Below are 21,198 nucleotides of genomic sequence, written 5' to 3'. Positions count from 1 at the left end.
CAGTGTCTTCACTGCAGTGAGTTGACTGCTGATGCTCCCCCGTCAACTCCGCCTGCGCCTGTCGGCCCGGTGGAGTACAGGAGTCGACGGGAGAGCACTTGGGGGGGTCAATTTATCGCGTCTAGACTAGACTAGACGCGATAAATTGACCCCCGCTGGACCGATCACCGCCCGCTGACCCGGCGGGTAGTATAGCCATACCCTTACACACAGAGTTATTCAGGAATAGAGCTCTATGTGTAGACAATCAGTTAATAAATCCTCAGATATACTGATGCTGTCTAATATATGCCCTAGGTCACCTGAAGTAAAACAAGAATTAGGATTCCAGTCAGGTAAGGAGTGCAGATTAGATCATTTATTACCTGCAGAAGCCAGGACATTAAAACACTCAAGCATTTCCTCAGCAAGCAGTGAACGAGGCAGTTCCTTAATACAATTACCTCTGTATAATTGGAAACTAAATCAATGATGACTGTATGATTGGAATATTACTTTAAATAATTTCATTTTTATTACACTATTTTGTTGGTACATTGTACCACCAAATAGGTTATTCATTTTCCTGTTGATTTTGATTTGTGTGTGCATATTAAAAAAACCCACATTTTCAACCTTTCTAATTTTCTAGGGTACATTGTGCATTGCTGTAATTACTTAATCTGAAGTATATTAAAACAAAAGATACTTGCTGCATAACTGTGGGCAACAGAGCTCCTTGGCAGCTAGAAGGCAAACAAGAACTTTCTCCCCATCTCTAGACTACAGTGTTGTTGGGAGAGCCTTGCTCCTCCTTCCAGAGATGGAAACGCTGCCAGTGGCCTCCTTTGCCTCCTCCTGAAAACAGCAGTTTCAAGATGTTGGAAGAGATAATGGGAAGAAAGGCAACAGGCAGCTCACTTCTTCCTGTGGAGAGCACAGGTCCTGGCAGGGAAGCTTCTACTGTCTTGGGTCCCCTCTCCTACCTTGACAAACACACCACTCATTTCAAGACAATAGGAGTTAGGGGGAGACTGCTGGTTGCTTTGCAAATCCTCAGGAATCTGGAGGGCATTGCAGCAATGTTCCTAGCCACAGCACTGCCATTAGAATTGATATGCCTGTGTGGAAAAATGTTGTGCCTGTGTAGAAATACAAAAATGTTGAAAGTGAATACAGCAAATTTGACAAGACTATTTTTTTAAACTCAGCATGATTTTGTGCAAGTCAAGGACAGCTCAATAACAGAGAAACAAACACTCTTTTACTTATTACAATGTTATCAAGTTAACTCCTTGGCAATAGGAGCAGAATTTTTCTTCTATAATGTCCCCTGCTGGCAAAAACTGTGCATGGAAGCGGCAGTTTAAAAGAATTACAACCAAATTCTTTTCAAACGAAAACTAGTCCATTGAGCAGAATAATTTGCTAGTGCCAGGGACCATCACAGCCGATGGATATGGCCATAGCAGCAGTCATTTTTCAGTGTGAATAAAGAAGGGGACAGTGCAGTGTTCCTTTAGTGGCTTCTAAAATTCTATCACAAAGCACTGAATTGTCCTCACAAATCCTTTTAGTGATTTCAGATATGCTAGTCTCAGGAAAGACAATTCTTGTTCTGAAGGGGTTTTTAAATCTAAGGTTTAAAGTACACAACACTTGAATAAAAAACCCTGAGGATCACAAATCCAAAAAATCCCAGTCCTGATCCCTGGGCTACAAAGTGGGTGGGACCAGCTAGGAAGGGATTGGGCCCAGGGCCTGCAAAAGATGCATTGTTTCTGACTGGGCAGAATTTAAAGCTGCTTTCCCCTGATGGAGAATGGCAGCAGCTACATGCTCCTGTGGGAGAGGAGGAATGGCACACCATCATACTGACAGGTGTGAATAAAGTCCTGCCTCTTTTGTGTTATAAAGTTATTGTCATCATGGTGCCACACTTTCTGAGAAATCCTGTCCTTTGCTAACAAATGAGGAGAAAGAGATCACACGGATATGCTTGGTCTCCCATTAATAGTAGGATAGGGTCTTTCTCAAGAGGTTAAGAAAAGGAAGCACTTACTGCATCTTGGCCACATGAGGACATGGTCTGTCAGATATGGAGCACATCAAGCTACATTGTGGTAAGCAGCTCATTTGCCACATCTGTGAGATCCTGCCTTGACACAGCAGGGTGGCTTTTGCATATGTGTGGTTGTCCTCACTCTCCCAACTCCCTGTCTTGTCCAGATCCTTCAATTAAAGATAGAACTTTGCCTCATAATGGAGTTTATATAAATCTTTTTACATTGAACCCCCTTCTCCCCACCAATATTTTCCCAGTGATGTTATGGTGATCAATTTGAAAGTTAACAGTTTGTTAAAAATACAACAACATCAGTAAGCACTTCCAACACAAAATCACAGATCTCAAATTAACCAAGGGCAAACCTGGGAGGTCACTGCTCAGTCAGTTCTCAGGCAAGTCTCTCATTAATTTCAATTAGAGTTTTACCCCAGTAAGGATTTCAGAATCTCTCTCAAGCTTCTTTCAGTAGCTTGAAATAATTTTAAGCAAAGTTAATTTCTTCTATTATTCTTTTATTTGAAAATATACAAACTCATAAGTCTTTTTTAGTTGTACGTTTTAAGCAGTAGGTGGCACTGGTGGTTTCTACCTTCACAAATAATATTGTTTCTATATTGTAATTATTGTGAACATTACTCAGGCCCTTTAGAAAACAGAGTTTCTCCAAAGCCCTCTTATGCTATAACTTTAATCCAGAAATACCTCAAAATAAATGTTTCCATTTTATAATTGCTAATCTTGTCTTTAAAAAATCAGAGCCAATATCTGCAAACACATTCCAATCAACAGAATAAAGTATTTTATTTAAAACAATGCTGCTCAAACTGAAAAAAAATAACATTTTTTAATTGAAACTCTACATAGTTGGGAAAAGTTTAATGCCAGAACAAAAATGTAGAGAATAAATAAAAGGAGACAATGGAGAAAATGTAAATTGATGTATTTTTTATAAATACTTGATAAAAAAACTGCATATGCTATCATACATTTAGTGAGCTTGATTCTTCCATAGAGCATCAACTTACATGGCCCTTGTGCACATGCTCGTTAGTACACAAACACACCTGCTGCAAATTTTCTAGCAGTAACATCTATTTACTGATCTACGTTTTTAGAAGCTCATCACTGTGGTATAAGAACTGAGTGTGTAGCTCAAAAATGAATATCAGCATGTGCAGGTAATGGAATTTATACATGCAAACTGTATTAGCTACATGCATAGCTACACATCGAAATGTGAGGGGTGAAAAGTGCATGTACATTTGTGTGCATCAACAAAATTTCATCTCTAGAAGTGGAGACCAAAAGTCTTATATTCAGGCCCTGTATGTATCTGCCTCTGTAGAGATATGTTATTTTATCACAAAAAAAGCTGAATGCTCCTCAAGGATTATTTCTGGGATTGAAAAAGTATCCGGTAGAAACACTTTCTTTAAAAAGTTTTAATTTGAAGAACAGAAAAATGCTAAAGGTCAAGTAACAAGCAAACCGGTAGAACTTCATGTCCAAATGCCTCAGACTATTTAGTCTACTCAAATGACAATAACACCAATAATTTTAATAAAGTTATAGTTCACACTTCATACAGCTTCTTTCATTGAGAAAGATCCTAATATAGTTTCCCATGGTATAGTGAGAATGGTGTAGTGTGATATGACAGTTAAATTAAAATGAAATTGGGATGGCTGCATTACTTGTAAGTGGTGAAGGCCAAAGGGTGCCTGCACTGAGGGTGTGAAGCCAAGGAGAGGAAGAAAAAATAAATTAAGCGAGAAACGCAAACTAAAATATATATTCAATGCTTCTTTATCTGGCCTGGCCAGAAAGTATGCTTCCCCTTTTATCCTCCCCACACTCTCCAAGCAAACTGTTTCCCAGACTCTACATAGCATTTCTATACTCTGATACAATATGTATACCAACTCTAATGGCTCATATTTGCTTCTTTTCACTATTTGTACAACTTTCTATTCAATGGATCATGTGGGAAGGACACCTATGCAATTTTTCATGCACAGATACTTTCTGTTATTTGTTTTTGTGCTAATGTGCCGTGTCTTTCTGGTGCTTTTCTTTTATTATACTGAAAAACTCGATAAATGGTATTCAGTAAAACTATCATGTTCAAGGAGACTGTCTGGAACTGGGAGCAGTTGGAGTCAAAAGGGTTTTTAACTACTGACAGGCCTTTTCCCTTTTTAAAGCTCTGTTTCTCCAGGGTTTCCAACATTCAATCTGGTTTCAACTGCCAGTGGGGTCATTCTTGGATCAGAGCAAACTGGAATTGACTAGGGAAAGGAAAAAAGTGACTTAACTTTTTTGCTCCTGGTCCTCCATCACAATTGCTGTGGTGCTGTCATGCAATATTTCTCCTTGAAATCAAGGACATAGCATAACCAGAATGTTTGTGAATTCTGCTCGAAAGCTTGCCTTTCTCACCATGTAAAGTTGGTCCAATAAAAGATATTACCTCACATACGTTGTCTCTCTAATACCCTGGCACTGACACAGCTACAATAACACTGCATAGACATACCCAGTAACATTCAGTGATAAAACATATGTATTCTCCTTATACATAATTAATATGTTCAGTGACACTGCAGCATGTTCTGTCTGAATTACCATAGCAGAGCAGTGTATTCTAGATAAAGGTACCTGGTATATTTAACAAAGGAGAGTCATGTAATTAAGGCATTCTGATTATAGTTTGTGTTCTTCAACTGAATGTATAAGATATATATAATTACATTGAAGGCTTTCTATTTTTGTAGTAAACACATCAGAGACATCATGCTAGTGAAAGAAACAAGGAAAACATGAAATTCTATTTTCTGGAGTGATTACAGTAACAAATGTCTGATGATGATAATAATAACAGGAGTGGTGTAAACACACCAAACACTATAATATTAGAGAGACATAACATCAAATTCCTGCAGTTTATGTAAGCCTCATATCAAACAATGGGAATATTAATGTTAGTGGTGAGAAACTTTGCACTGGTGTGGCTCACCTTGGTTTTTCAAACCAGGGAAGCTGCATCAGGATACTAGGACAGCACATCTGTGTTAGACATTTGCACAGCTGCAAATCCTCCAGTTAAAAGAAGACCTTAGTTAATGCTTGTAAAGTACTCTGAAGAAGAAATTCACTATATAAATGCTATGTATAATTCACATAGAATCTTATTTTAAAAAATAAAATAGATATTTTCAGCTGTTCCAGATTTAAATGACAAACAGGAAATTCAATCTCTTTTCTCTTTCCATGGTCTCAGATCTATAAATCTGACACTATGTACATTCATTTGTATGTTTTGTCCCAACAGAGCAACACACTTTATTATAGTAGACATGAGAGGATTAAATAACACAGTGACCTAGATCACTTAGAACAGGTATATGCACATTAGTGGAGCCACATTTTCAGTAGTGGCAGAGCAAAGATGGGTGATGGGGTCATTAGTGGTGCCACCTTCAAGTATATTTATTGGCTTTAAAAGGAGCCACACATATACCTAAAGGCCACCATTAAGTCCACCACCATGTATGCATTATGGATACTGATCCTGACCTGTTATAACTTTATAACAAATAACAACATCTTGCATTCTTATAGTGACTTTCACCCCACAGGATCACAAATTTAACAATACAAGATTTACTTTCACCCACCGCTGAAAGACACAAACTTCTACAGTCATACACACCAGCTGTTTAACAGAATACAGCAACATTTGAGGTCAAGAAGTGAAGAATACTGTCTCAGATTTAAATTTCAGAGGGAATTAAAGCAGGAAGAATGTAATTATCTTTGTTGGAAATTAGCCAATGTACCAGGATTAATGCTTCTATTCTTCTGAAAAGTGCTGTGGGATCTTTAATTATCAAAAGTGGTCAGGACCTCATTTGAAAGATGGCACCTCTGCCAAAATAGCTTCCTGTGCTGGGGCACTGCTTTAGGACTAGTAACAGTGCTACCTACTAAATCTACAAACACTTTCAGAACTCTGGGGGTTCTCCTAGAGGCCTCTCTTCCAGGAATTAAATGTTAATAAATTGTGAGACCTGGTTGTACAACTGAGGGGCCAGCATAACAGAACACCTCCCAGGGTAATGTCCTCAAACCTAAAGCTATGGACTTAACTCAAACTGAGTTTGCCTTTACCTTCCATTATCTTCTGTGAAAACAGGCAGCAAAACTGCACCATGCACACTTCTTCATGGAGGTATGTCCATATATGCCTTGATGTACAGCTTCATATTGCAAGCCACAGCTAAACAGCACTGGATTTCTAGGAGTAGGAATAAAATAATGTTATAAAGTAATACTTCTTTGGTGGGTTGCAAGCAACCAAGCAAAATTAGAGCTGTGGGGAAGGATCTAGGAAAATCATTCAGAGCACTCCTCTCCTATGAGTGTCTCAGGAGATCCCATTATGGTTATCAATTTATAGTAAAAGTTTTGAGAAATGTGTTGCAATTTCCATAGATCCCTCCTCTCCTATTATCATGCCTGGTGCTTCCATGGTAGCTGCCATATTAGTTAACAACTGTGGGGTGAGATCTGGTGGGAGTGAGAGATTCCTTTTCCTCTCCAATTCTATTAGAAACTCCTGTGAGGGTTACTAAATTAGCTCAGAGATGTGGAGAGGGATTTGATGGGACATGGAAGGATCTAGTGGGGTATGATGGTGAAGGGATCTGATGGGATGGGTGGGAAAGGATCTAGTATGATCTGTAAGGAGCTGATCATTTGGGAAGTGGCACGATCAGCTGGGAAGGTATCCTGTGAATCTGCTGGGTTGTGATATATTGGGATGGGGGAAATGAATCTGGTACATTGGAATCTGCTGAGATTAAGCAGGCAGAGATCTGTCAGATCTGGTGGAGATGGGATGAGTAAATTGGGGAAGATTTGATAAATTGTGGCAGGATCTGGTGGGGATAGGTTGATAAAGGATCTGATGGGGAAGTAATGTGGTAGGCATGGCGTGGGATCTGGTGAGCTGGAATTTGAGGAGAGATCTGTTGGAATGGGGAGGGATCTGGGAATAACTTGATGTTTGTGGCAGAGATGGGATCTGATGGGGCCGGGTGTGTGTGTGGCAGCGGTGGGAGGAGATAGTAGGGGGCCGGACGCGCTGCTTTGTAGCAGGGCTCTGTGGGGACAGGTAAGTTTAGGGCAGGGAGGGCCTCGGACGGGGTCAGGTTGGTTGGTGACAGGACAGGGATGTGAGGAGGGGCGGGGCCGAGCCAGCATGGCCTGTCACCCCCGCGCTGCTCCGTGTGGCCGCTGTTGCCGGGATAAGGGCCGCCTCTCCGCCTCCCGCGGCCGTGAGTGGCTGGGGCGAAGGCGGGGCGGAACGGGAGGCGGCTCGCTGTCCCAGCCGTCCGTGTCCGGGGCCTCCCGCTTCACTCCCCCCAGCAGCGTCGAAGCGAGCAGCGGGACAGTGAGCGAGGGTCGCCGCGCCGGGGGTGTCTGTGCCCGCTGCCGCCAGCATGATGGAGCTTGAGGCGCCGCCTGCCCCGCAGGTGAGAGCCGGGGCCTGGACCCCGGGCCGGGCCCCTCTGCCGTGGGGGGGGGGGGGAGGGATGCTCCGGACCGGGAGCCCGGGGTGCCGCCCCCAGCGCCGCCCTGAACTGGGGGCCGGTGCCGGCCGGGTGGTGACACGCCGGGTCACGGGGGGCTGCTGGGTGTCAGGAGAAGCGGGGGTGGAGCAGGAGCGGCGGCCCCGCCCCTGCTCACGGGACCTGCCCGGCTTCCCCCGGCTCCGGGAACGTGATGAGTCACTGGGGCCGGCTGGGGGCAGGTTGGTGCCCGATGGGTCCCGGGAAAGGTGGGCAGAGCACGGTACCTTCTGGGCCCCAGGGCCAAGGGAGGAGCCTGGCGCGGAGCCCCCTGCGCTCCTGGGACACTGGCGCGTCAGGGCGGTGGGTGCCCAAAACTAGCGGCCGCTTCTTATCTTCTGAGAGCTTGGGACTTACCCTTTTGTGACTCAGTTTCCCCATCTGCACCATGTTGCCCCTTGGAAGAGGCTTGAAATGTGGGTCAGGCAAAGCCAGTAACAGCCACCTGTGGTGCCAACAAATCTTTTGCCCTGCGAGGCAGCCCGTGTACGAGGCCGTGGGAGGGTCAGGAGTGGACCCTCCACACCCTCCCACTTCTAGTCAGCCTCACCTCCCAGAGATGTAGACCAGATCCTCTTGATTTCCTGAAAATCTATCGACTGAGGAAGCTAGGGTGAGATCAAAATGCCCTGTGAGTGAAAATACCTTGCAAAGCTTTCAGTTTTAGCTGTAAGGGATAGTAGCCATAGCAAGCATTATTTTCAAAGAAAGTCTCTCTACCCTCAACAGATTTTACTAAATCTAAAAGATTATTTCTTTTACTACATTCCCACTTCCCTCAGCATGCACTGTAACAGCTGACTCCTTTCCAAATTTTACTACAGCCTTGGAAATCTTAACTACATTATTTTAGTACCTGGCAACATTCAGGATAGCTAGTGTGTGTAAGAGAGATTGCAATGCTGATTCTGGGCAGTGGCCCTCAGATGCTGGAACTGGCTTGAAGTTGTTTCCATCATACACAGGGTTTACAGTTTGGTTCAATAGCTCTCAGCACCTCCATTACACAAAGTGTTCCAGCACCCCTGGTGGCCCTCGAGACCCCATGGATCTGTGTGATATTTAGTCTGTATAAAATATAAAACATGTCACTGCGCTTGAATTTTGAAGGCCCTACATCTCATATTCCTTATTTGGATGAATTATCTTAGTGTGGGTGGCTTTTGGCTTTAATTGAAAGTTGATTGTTGTCTGTCACAATTTCCCTGAAAGGCCCCTTTCCGCTCTATAGCGTGCGATCCTTAGTGTGCTGAGCCAGGAACAAGTTGGAGCTGTTGCACAATCATTTAGTTCCCCAGGGCTGTTACGTTTTTGGAATTAGCCTTTCAAGTGGAGCTTCAAAATGTGTAAACCAGCATATATAGTTCTGTGTTGCTTTAGCTAATTTAAAGGGTAGAGGGTATGATCTCTGTGTTATCTGAACATAAATTTTAAACATTAAAAATTCTTTCAACTATTTTATGCTAGCTTTTTTATCTCATGTTTCTGCATAAAATATATGTAGTGTTGAGTGGTTTCACTCCATAACAGGTTTCTTCAGGGGTATAAAATGACATTCTGTTTCATAATCTTGTGCTACCAAATTTATCAATTTTCTAAACGCTGAAAAAATTAACCTAAGTTATTTCACTCCTCTATGGAAAACTGTAGTTTTTTAAAGGGTGGAGAGAATAGTTGAAAAGTAAACAATTTTTTTCCTCCAATTTTAGTTTACAGATGTTTTATGTTCATTTTTTCCCTTCTTGTTTATAGGGAAATATGTGGAATAAATTTAGGAATAAAAAGTGTGTATTTTAAATTTTATGTCCTGTGTTTAGGTTCATTCTGATCTTGGTCATAAGGACTGTACTTGTACAAACATTTAGATAACACAGTGGTGAGCATATGTATGTTTTTTCAGGGGCTAGGTATCCTACACCCTTTCTTTAGGGCAGTGGTTCTCAACCAGGGGTATGTGTACCTCTGGCAGTACGCAGAGGTCTTCCAGCCGGTACATCAATTCATCTAGATATTTGCCTAGTTTTACAACAGGCTACATGAAAAGCACAAAGTCAGTATAAACTAAAATTTCATACAGACAATGACTTGTTTATACTGCTCTATAGACAATATGCTGAAATGTAAGTACAAGATTTATATTCCAATTGATTTATTTTATAATGTAAAAATGAGAAAGTAAGCCATTTTTCAGTAATAGTATGCAGTGACACGTCTGTATTTTTATGTCTGATTTTGTAAGTGAGGTGAAACTTGGGGGTATTCAAGACAAATCAGACTCCTGAAAGGGGTACAGTACTCTAGAAAGGTTGAGAGCTACTGTTTTAGGGGATAGCATCCATTCACAAAGTTTCAGCTACACCTTTATGCCAGTATCACATAAATCTACCTCCCCACTCTTGACCTGTCTCCCTCTATCTAACTTTGCTTCTTTTCTCTCTGTTCATATCATTTAAAAATTCCACCTGGGCCTTCATCATCTCTTAACTTCGCTACTACAACTGCCTTGTGTCTGGCCTCATTCTTAGTTGACACCTATCAGTTCCTTGCAAAATGCTGCTGCTAAGGTCATTTTCTTGGCTTATTTTGACTGTCAGCCCCCCTCCGAATTCCTCCTGGTACCACCTTGTGCACTGCATCAAATTCAAGCTTTTTTTGTTCTCATCTTTAAAGCCTTTAGCAACTATGGGCTTCTCTACACTTACAACACTGCAGTGGCACAGCTGCGCTGATGCAGTTGTGCTGCTATAGTGCTTAATGAAGATGCTACCTATGCCAATGCGTGTCCCACTGGCATAGGACTCTACCTCCCTGAGAGGAGGTAGCTGTGTTGACAGGAGAAGCCCTCTCATCGACATAACGCTGTCTACATGAGGAGTTAAATTGGTTAAATACATTGCTCCGGGAGTGGATTTTCCAGAACCCTGAGCAACATAGTTATATAAGTTTGTAGAGTAGACCAGGGCTATGCCTCCTCCTATTTATCTACTTTTTTTTTTAAATCTTCTTGTATCACCCTTTGCTCTGTCAGTAATGCTAGCTTTCATTGCCTGCTTGCCCACCTCTATAAGTGACTTCATCCTTTGTTCCATGCAGCCTCTTAAACATGTAATACCTTTCCCGAACTGGTCTGCAGAGCCACAAATCCTCTTTTCCTGAAGACCTACTCTTTGTTTAGCTATTCTAATACATTGTCATATTTTTATGGTGTAATAAAACTAATGCTTAAATTTATTACATGGAAAATTCTAATATATTTTTCTATAAAATATTTAAATATATAACAAGGGATGGGGAAGGTATATTAAAAAAGTCAGTTTAATCACTTGATTTCTGTGAGCCAGCAGAACCTGAGTTGTGTCCCCTCAAAGCAATATGTCCACTTGTTTGGGGAGGGACAGGGCAGATGTCCAAGCAGCCAGCAATCCCTGCTCCATAAAGGGTCTGTGGGCAGGAGACATAGCTCTAAAAAGTGAATGTTAAAGACCCAGGAGGGAATGGGACCAGGATGGAGCCCCAAATAAATTTTTAAGTTGCTTCCTTCTGATACAAACCCCAGGAGAGGGAATGATAATAGCGCTCTCTGCATTATTCTTGGGATTAATTTTACTTGTGGGTAGGAAGATGAAAATGGCTTTTTTGCTATTAAACACTAACAGGTAGTTGAAAATGCTTACTGTAGATAAGAGTACAATGAAATAAGTGTCAAGTGCTTCACTTCTGAAAGATAAGATAAAGGAATATTATAAGATTTGTGAAGGGCCTCCTTTAAAGGTCATGTTGGATGACAGATAACATTGGATTAAATGGAGAGATAGTGGTGTATACCTCTTGTGGCTTTGTAAGGTACCCAAGTGAACTTAACAAATGATACTGACATCAAGTTTTGAGCATCATGATGGGAAGAGTGGAAAACAAGTACCTTCCCAATATGATTAAAGTTGTGAGGAAGGGAGTGCTATGTAGTTAAGAGTTTAGACTGGAGTGAGACCAATAGTAAAAACTGGTAAATTGTCTCAGAAAATATTAGAGTATTTTCATAGGGGAATCTGGTTTTTTTCCCCTGGCAAAGTATCCTGAAGAATATGGATCTGCTGTCATGCTATCTGTATTACAGAAAGCTTTTACCAAGTTTTTACTAAGAAAATTACTCGTCAAACTGTTGGATTTTAACTAAATTGCCAACTAAATGAATTTTATTTCTGTCTCATATCTTCATGCTAGATCACCTTCATATAAGTAGGGCCCTACCAAATTCACTTCACAGTCATAGGATTTTAAAAATTGTAAATTTCATTATTTCAGCTATTTAATTTTGAAATTTCACAGTGTTGTAATTGTAGGGGTCCTGACCTGAAAAGGAGTTGAGGTGGGAGGGAGGGTTGCAAGGTTATTATAAGGGGGGTTGTGGTACTTTTACCTTTACTTCTGCACTGCTGCTGGCAGCGGCACTGCCTTCAGAGCTGGGCAGCTGCAGAGCAGCAGCTGCTGGCTGGGAGCCCAGCTCTGAAGGCAGAGCCACCACCAGCAGCAGTGCAGAAGTAAAGGATGACATGGTATGGTATTGCCACCCTTACTTCTGCGCTGCTGTCTGCAGAGCTGGGCCTTCAGTTAGCAGCCACCGCTCTCTGGCCACCCAGCTCTGAAGGCAGCAGTGCAGAAGTGAGGGTGAAATGGTATGGTATTGCCACCCTTACTTGTGCGCTGCTTCTGGCAGGGTGCTGCTTTCAGAACTGGGCTCCCGGCTAACTGCTGCTGCTTTCTGGCTGCCCAGTTCTGAAGGCAGCGCCAATGTAAGGGTGGCAATACCATGACCCCCTAAAATAATCTTGTGACCCTCTTGCAACTCCCTTTTGGGTCAGGATCCCCAGTTTGAGAAATGCTAGTCTCCCCCATGAAATCTGTATAGTATAGGGTAAAAGCACACAAAAGACCAGATTTCACAGGGGAAGACCAGATTTCATGGCCCATGACGCGTTTTTCATGACTGTGAATTTGGTAGGGCCCTACATATAAGAGAGGGACTTCAGGAGAAGACAAACAAATATATCCTGTAGCCATTTATGACATTAATTAACAGATCCTAGTGAGCACTCCTTCCTGGCCATCTAGTAGGACTGCTGTGAGGGGAATCCAAGCTTCTGTGCTCTGGATCCCCACAGTGTTTCAGGCTCCTGAAATCCAAATGGAGTCCAGCCATTGTCCCAATGTCGGGTCCCTGGGCACACTCTCAGGGTGCAGATCTTCTCTGGCACTCCCCTCCGAGTGTCAGAACCTGCTATCCAGCTGCTGTGCTCCTCTGGATGCAGTACTGGCCCTTCAGACTTCCCAGTACTTAAACACACCCTTCCAGAACTCCACATTCTCAGTGGCATGCAGCAGTCTGTAGACTCATTTTGTTCAGTCTAATATATTTATGCTCTTTATATTTAATCATGAAAGAACAGGAAAATATAGATCATATACAATAAACCATTCTAAATGCAATGTCCTTCACTAGCGCACCCTTCCCTTGGGAGTCCTGGGGGAATTATCTGTGTTTGTCAGGCATGATCCTCCACCCCTCTGCCTTCCTTGCCCCTGCAGCATAGATTATTAGGGTTGGAAGGGACTTCAAGAGATGATCTAGTCCATCCTCCTGCTCAAAGCAGAACCAATCCCCAAATCCCCCCCTGAAGGATAGAACGCACAACCCTGGGTTTAGCAGGCCAATGCTCAAACCACTGAGCTATCCCTCCTCTAGTCTCTGTCATCTTAATCTGGTGCAAAATGGCTCTACCCCAGCTCCCTAGCCTGCATCTGTGCTGGCACTCAGAGCAAGGCACTAGGGAGCTGGGGCCTTGCTGTCTCCAGCTGAGCCGCTCAACTTCTTTCTTTCTCTTATCCCAGAAAGATGACTTCCTCTCCTCTGACCCCTTCTTGCCATTGCCATTCCCTTACTTCCCTTTCAATCACCCCCTCCTTGATCTTCATCCTCCCTACTGCCTCTTCCGTCACCCATAACTCCTGCTTATTGCCCCCCTCCTAGCTCTGCCCCGGCAGTTGAGTGCAATGCCCAGCCTGTTACCATGGGTTGGGTGCTCCCGGTAGGCAGCTCTGATTCCCCTGTCAGCTCACTGTGTACTCTGTCCTTCATGTTTGCCTGGAACAAAAGGGGAGCAGGAACTTATCACATAAATGTGTTTTCTCAGCCAATGCTTTTCCCTCCCTTGGCATGTCTGGGCTGCTTTGTGATTATGGGGTTGCTCAGCAGTGCTGGGCTGTGCAGGCTGTCAACACTGGTTTGTTATTGTAGGGTCACTTGTACTCAGTGATTTATTATTGTAGGGTTGCTCAGGAGTGTTGAGTTCCTGGCAATTTTATTTTTCTTTAAATAGAGAAAATAAGAGGATTAAAGCCTTTTGATTTGGGGAAAAACTGACCCAGATTCCCAAGGGCATTGGTTTTGGAGGAAGAGATGGAGAGGCTCCATGCCTGCTGCTATGTACAGAGGTGGATCCAGGCCTTGCCTAGGAGGCAGAGAGCAGATCATGTACAGAATACCTCAAATCCTCGAGCAGGTGCTGGTGTCTCCAAGAACTGGCTTGCTGGATTCTGTGCCCCTAAGCTGGTTCCCCCAGAGGGAAAAGGCCCCACGTCCCATTCCCCATCTTGGGGCTGTATTGGACCCAATGCTCCCTAGTATCTAAAGCCACTTATCCCATTCTTTGTGCCTTCTGCTCTTCCCCCAACTTCACAGAGTAATGGAACAGTTCTATTTTCTCTCATTCTCTTGTGCTTTTTTTGTTTGTTTGTTTGTTCCAGAATGTTTTTGTCTGCAGCTCTGGGCTTCAGAGACTGTACATAGACCTTTGGGGTGTTATGTGCTGATGATCCTTCCCTTCCCCCCACTGGGAGACTGAGAAGTGGTTTCTCAGCAGCCCAGGGTCCTATTGTTATTGTTCAGTATTTGTTTTGGGGAGTGGTCACAGTGTGCCAGGTGCTGGGGTGTGGGCCCTTTACTGCAGTTTTCCACGGATTCTCCTGACTAATGTCTGTTCTAGGATGGGAGTCCAGAGGGAATAGGGTGACCAGACAGCCAGTGTGAAAAATTGGGACAGGGAGGGGGGGCGTAATTGGAGCCTATATAAGAAAAAGACCCCAACATTGGGACTGTCCCTATAAAATCAGGGCATCTGGTCATCCTAAGAGGGAGGTTTGTGTTGGGGAGGGAGTCCCTTGCTGCTTCCAAATGAGCAGACAGCGGTCTCATTGCAACTCAGCTCAGTCTGGTGCAGAAAGGCCTGGAGGAGAGACCTGTTCTCTGTAATAATTGGAGATATACCAATCTCCTAGAACTGGAAGGGACCTTGAAAGGTCATTGAGTCCAGCCCCCTGCCTTCACTAGCAGGACCAATTTTTGCCCCAGATCCCTAAGTGGCCCCCTCAAGGATTGAACTCACAACCCTGGGTTTAGCAGGCCAATGCTCAAACCATGGAGGTGTGTGTGTGTATATGTGTGTGTATATATATATGTATATATATGTGTATATATATATATATTAAAAAAAAAAAAAAAGCACATGCATGGGTTGTATTGCTGAATGGGGGTATATGATTTGGAGTTGTCTTTGTGTGTTGGTAGGAGTCTCTGGGATTGTGTGTTCTGCCCTGTAGCTCCTTTATAGACTTCTCCTCTCCTTCTTTTGTTCTGCCCAAAACACCCTCCCTTCCGACAGGAGGAGGAAGCCTCTTCTCCCAGGTAGAGCAAACCTATTGTCCCAAGGTGTTTTACTTTGAATAGATGATCATTGAGTGCTGATCACTCACCATGGTCTCTGGCCTGGCAGAGACATGAAACAACCCTGGTAACTCATAGGGGATCCATCATACATGACTGTAATTTCAGGATGTAGTTTCTGAAGTGGTACAGACAGAACCCCCATTTGTTACACTAACAGAGAACTTTTGAGTCAGTGAAAAAGGGCCTCACCGTTATCCCTTGACAGTGGAATTCTACAGCTATATGTCATGTGAGGATAAGTGTTAAAATCTGAATAAAGCCAGGTCTCTAAGAATAAGGACAAAATGTAACAGAGTAGAGGAGGGAAGAAAACACAATCTCTAAAAAAATTGGTACCCAAACTTTAGAAAGTGTCCATTAGTTGTGGGTGTCCCCAGTTTAGTGTGTTCAACTTGAGACGTAGTTCTTGTCTACACTAAGAAAATTTACAAAGCAAACAAAAACTCACTCCTTCAGTGAAACCAGTGGAAGCTGTAATGTAGACAAGGTTCCAGGAGTCTCTGATGTATTTAATTGTTTCTATGGGTCTAAGTATAATGGTGATAAAATACCAGAAGCTGCTGTAGTGTTGATAAAGCTCTAACTCCCACCAGTTCAAATAGGCAGGATTTTTTTTGTTAATATCCAAAATGTGTACACAGTCCTGTGTCCTGCTGAGAATCTGCAACTACAATTGAAATGAATAGAGGTGTGAGTGCTCAGCACCTCTTAAAAAGAACTCAAATTTAACACCTAAAGTTAGAGATGTTTGGCCTAAATTACTCATTTGAAAAATGTTTTCAAGAGACCAAACTGGGAGGAAAAGAAAAGATTCAATGTAGGCAAGGAGCAGCTGGATTATCTCACATGCATGTAAGAACTACAGCCATTTTTACGGTACTGTGTGGGAGGTTTGTGTACATTTCCCATCAGTGTTTCAGAGGGAAGAATAAGTTTGGCTCCTTATCCCCACCTTTTTTGAAAAAGTGGGGAAAATTTACATTGGCTCTCAATCAACAATGGAATATTCCCTGCTCAATCATAACGGCTAAAATATGTAACTGAAAATGAATGACTGATCAAAATAAAATACTTACAAACTGTACTATTTCCCATACCCAAAATCTGTGCTTTTCTTTTCTGTTGGGTCATTTCCCTTTAGAACTCACCAAAAACAGAGTATTTACTGTTTGGAGGATAGTGTTCCCTTTGCGGTCCTAACCAAAATCAATTTAGTAAGCCAGGGTAAAGGTATTAGGTTCCATGGAACTTGAGAAAATTCTGTGGAATAGATAGGACCACCTGGTTTGAGAAACACTGGAAGTGGAAGAAGAAAATTCGAATGAACACCTTGATTGATCGGTCCTTCAGCCCTTGTATAGATTGTGCCGATCACAACACATCTTCCATTCTTCTCATATCCTGGCCTTCCTTCTCCATGTGCGGACATGTCTTTTCATGATAAAATCTTCCCATCTCTTCGGAGATCGGCTGAGTGGTCACTTCAGTTCCTGTGGGTACTACTTGGCAACAGCTGCAGTCCATCAATTGTCAGTGAGCCTCGCTATATGCCTGGCCCGTCACATTTTACCGTGCCTGCTCTCAACGACAACATCCTGCACTCCACTTTGCTGTCTGATCACTTCATTGGGGACTCTGTCGCAGATTGAAATTCCCAGAACTCTCCGTGAGAGTTGCTACTCCTGTGTCTTCGTCAGTGCCCATGTTTCACTGCTGTACAACATTGCTGGTAGTATTGTTGAGTTGAAGAGGCTGGCGCATGTTGCCTTGTTGATTTCCGCTCCCTCCCCACCCCCGAAGGACATCCTTGATAGAATTGAATGCGCACCAACCTGCTTTCTTTGAGTTCATCTCCCTGATCGTGGGGCATGTTAATTTTTTGGCCCAAATAGACACATTGCTCAACTTCTTTTATTTGTTCTCCCTGAATTGTTATTTGGACTTTTGGCAAGGTATCAGAACGGCATAAATTTCATTTTGAAGCAGTTAATTTTCAATCCAACTTGGCTGCTTTTTGTGTTGAGTTCTCACAGCATTTTCTGTAGTTTGATAGTATTTTTGGCAATCAACACAATATCATCCGTGAATCTGAGATGGTTTAACTGCTCTCCGTTGATGTTGATTCTACCCTTCCAATTCATCCACTTCATTACCATTTCGAGGCAGGCTTTGAAGAGTTTTGGTGAAACTGTGTCTCCTTGTTTCACACTTACTTCCCTTCACATCCCAGAATCAAATAAAGTTATATCTGTAGTGCAGTCAGAATTTCCTTCCTTTTAATAGTTTGATATAGTTTGTGTCAATGTCCTGCTCGAGCTTTCAACACTGCATTGATCTCTGTGCTGTCAAGCACTTTTTCGTGGTTGTGACTAAGGCAATACATGAAGGGAATTCGTATTTCCTTGAGCATACCAATAGCTGGTTTATAGTGGAAAATATGGTCCATTGTGCTGAAATTCCTTCAAAAGCCTGCCTGCTCCCTCGGCTGTTGCTCGTCCAGACTCTGTGAGAGTCAGTTTATTATTTTGGTAAACAGCTTATAGAAGTGAGAGCAAGCATATTGGACGATAGTTCTTTAGATCTTTACGATTGCCCTTCTTGTATAGCGGAATGGTATTGGACTCCTTCCAGCTAGATGGTATCTTCTGAATTTCCACCGAACAGCTAAACCTCTGAGCAAGGGTTTCGCAGAGGTCTTAGCCTCCAGCTCTTATAATTTTGATTGTAAGTCCATCTTTACCTGGGGCTTTTCCTTCCTTCATTTGGTGAACTGCATGTCAAACTTCTCTGACAAGGACTGGGAGTACATGCTCGTTGGTCTGCTGAAATATTGGTACTGGGACATTTTATGTGAGACGCAAACAATTCAATGTAGAAATCTTTGCAGACCGCTTCCATTCCTGTTCTCTCAATTACTAGTTTTCCGTCCCTGTTCTTCAGCATCATTATTGTTGACCTGTATAGTGTCAATTCCCTTTTGCATTTTTTGAGGCTTCTGCGATCTTCAGCCATCTTTAAGATACGAGACTGTCTTAATAAAACAACGCCAGTTTGTTTTATTTAGTTTACAGAAACATGGTAAACTGACATACCTAAGAAGGAAGAATGTCTCTCCAGTAGATATTAAAAAAAAAAAAAAAAGACTATGCATTTTCTTCTTATAACATCAGAGCTATGCAATTTTATTTTTTTAATGGAAAGGGAGGAAATAAGATTTCATTTTAACTACTCTGTAGCAAGATTGTTGCCTGTCTTGACTATAGAATTGGTACCATACAATGCAGTTTCTAATCAATGTTATTGATTAACAAACACATTCACACATCTTTCTGCATCTGTATATTAAACCAAAGAAAGTAGGGGTGTCAGGAAACGTTTAGTTATGTAAAAATAACTTTGGGTTGGGTGAAGGTAGGGTTTTAATTTGCTTTTGTATCTGCCATGTCTGCTTTTTTTCCCCCTTTCTCTTTGAAATGATGCAAAGATAAGCTTAGTATTGTTAAACCATTGAGTATAAATGTGCCAGCTTGTGAAGGTGCGGTGTATTTACAGTAATTGTATTGACTGAGGCTTAGTGGAGCACAAGTCTCAACAGTAACCCTGTTGGCATGAATTAAATATTAATCCCTTGCTGCTGTGTTTGAATTGCAATCAGCAAAAAGTCCTCCAAAGTCACCAGGTTAATCACCTAGTTAAAGTTTGTTTTGGACTTAAAAAGCATCATTTTCCAACCCTAAATAATGTATTTCTTTACTTTAGCAAGTTCTTTAATAATAAAAAAAAAGAAACGTTTTGTTTTAAAAATATATCAAAAAAAGGAACAGAAGTTTGACAGAGAAAGTTAAGATTGTATATACAGGATGTGGCAAAGAGCAAATTTTGGTAAATGGAAAGTCACAACAAATTGTACAGATTCTTTTTCTTTGTAGTAATCTAGTTTAACAGGTTTTGGAAAAAGTTCATCTACTGCTTATGCAACCTTTCTACTTAGAGCAAAAAGAGTCAGGTAAGAGTAGTTGAACACCTGAAACTGTAAACTTGGCATTTTCAAAAGCACACTGATTTACAGTAGATCTTTAATACTAATCAGTATTAATCAACCTAATAGCCTTATTACATGTTTGTTTTACTAAGCTAAGCAATTACATCAACCAGTAAGAAATGTAGCCAATAGAACTATCAGTGGTACATAATTATATAACTACATTAAAACATGAAAGCTTAGTCTGAAGATAAAATGAGCAAAGGAATTTGGAGTTAAAGTACGCAATGTGTTTTCAATATTTTTTTTACTTAGAGTTGGAGTTTGGACAGGAAAAAGCAATGGCAGCAACAGTCACTCCTTAACTGTTGGTAATATGTTTACTAACCATAAACTTAGGTATTGCTCAAGTCTGAGAATAGTAGGTTACTGTACACAATACGGTAATGAAGCATGAGCAGTGAACACTTTAACTCTGGATTTTTTTTTAATTAATTTTTAGAATTTTTATAAAAAGAGGAAAGTAAAATGAAAAAACAATTAGAACAAGAGGAAAGTATGCATTCCCCAAAGGAGTACACTGTTTTACTTTCAGCTTGTATCTTTGTAACCCAAGAGTACATGTTTTAAACAAAGCCCTTTCCAAGTACGCAACTGTCTTAAGCCCTAACTAGGGCTGTGAATTTGGTTTATAAAGTTATTTGGATAACCGAGAAATTTACTGTCATCAAGCGTGGAGAAAAATGGTGATGTAGTTATGTGACCTCTTTGGAGATGAACAGCTTTTCTTTTTTATGAAGCCTCCTCTGTTTCTAGTCTCCAGCCATTTTGAATTCTTTCTAAAATATTTGCTCAGATTTTGTAACAGACATTTTATTGTAGCCCTAGCACCAATAAACCAAAACAGTGATTGAATACATGGTTTTATGTCTGCTTTGGTTTTATGTTACATAGTCTCTTACATTCACTTCATAACAATTAACACAAAAATGACGATTTGATGCATCAGTGTCATAGTATGGAAATGTTAATAAGTGGGTCTCATAATAAAGCTTTAAAATAAGCTTATTTTTGGTAACAGCATAATTGTTCCCTCTTCATTATTTTTTTCTAATCTCTAGCACAGATATTAATGTGACACTGAGTAAAATTCAGTGCGGTAATTTATATGCTGCAAAGCAGCATGAAGATGTAAATTAGACTAATTGGCTCAGTGTAAACTTAGCTGTGCAGTTGGAATGTATATTAAAGTTTTTTAGAAATGTTACTGTGCAAATACAGTAATGGCTATATCCCTTAGCACTGTCCCTTTTAAAAAGGCCCTAGCCTTGACCAACCCTCTAGTATTTGTTGCTTTATTTGAAAAAAATGCCCCTGTGATAACGAGAGGCAAAAATAATCCTAGATCAGTAGCTGAATGGCCCTCCAACAAGAAATGCAACAGCTATGAAAGTATTGTGCTCTCCTGAAACAACTTCATTCTTTTGAGTGGGCAGGGGATAAAAACTGATATGAAATCTACTTTCTGAAGTCCTCTGGGAGCAGGCCTTTTCTGAATGTCAGTCTTCTGCTACCTCGTAAGCATAGGGAAGCAGGTAGAACAGTGTGATGAAATGATGGCCATGTACATACACACTGTCAGTTATGGTAAATTAGTTTCCTATGGTTCATACCCATGAAATTCTGGGATTTGCTTAGGAAACTAACCGCATATACAATACTGTGAAGATCATGAGGTCTTTCTACACTGATTATA

At 41.7% G+C, this 21,198-nt stretch overlaps 1 protein-coding gene and 1 long non-coding RNA gene across 4 annotated transcripts in view; one reads left to right on the top strand and one right to left on the bottom strand.

The window, feature by feature from the left end:
• Positions 1-379: 379 nt before the first annotated feature.
• Positions 380-8,545, bottom strand: LOC123378498. 3 transcript variants are annotated; one of them, XR_006582644.1, is made up of 4 exons: positions 7,908-8,545; positions 6,218-6,344; positions 2,042-2,211; positions 380-1,121 (listed from the first exon to the last, which is right to left on the bottom strand). It is a non-coding gene; the product is annotated as an uncharacterized LOC123378498 (long non-coding RNA). The 3 variants fall into 3 exon arrangements; XR_006582643.1 differs by lacking the exon at positions 7,908-8,545 and adding an exon at positions 5,064-5,143 and having other exon boundaries at positions 6,218-7,109; XR_006582642.1 differs by lacking the exon at positions 7,908-8,545 and having other exon boundaries at positions 6,218-7,109.
• The window catches only part of NFE2L2 (NFE2 like bZIP transcription factor 2), a 38,924-nt gene continuing 25,176 nt past the window's right edge, over positions 7,451-21,198 (top strand). The window contains exon 1 of the mRNA XM_045032375.1: positions 7,451-7,584. Coding sequence (XP_044888310.1) covers positions 7,552-7,584 — 33 coding nt within the window. The 5' untranslated portion in view covers positions 7,451-7,551. The remainder of the gene's footprint in view (positions 7,585-21,198) is intronic.

Source organism: Mauremys mutica, chromosome 10 (genome assembly GCF_020497125.1).
Source record: "Mauremys mutica isolate MM-2020 ecotype Southern chromosome 10, ASM2049712v1, whole genome shotgun sequence".
Taxonomy (NCBI): Eukaryota; Metazoa; Chordata; order Testudines; family Geoemydidae; genus Mauremys; species Mauremys mutica.
This window is presented reverse-complemented; position numbering and strand designations above follow the sequence as displayed.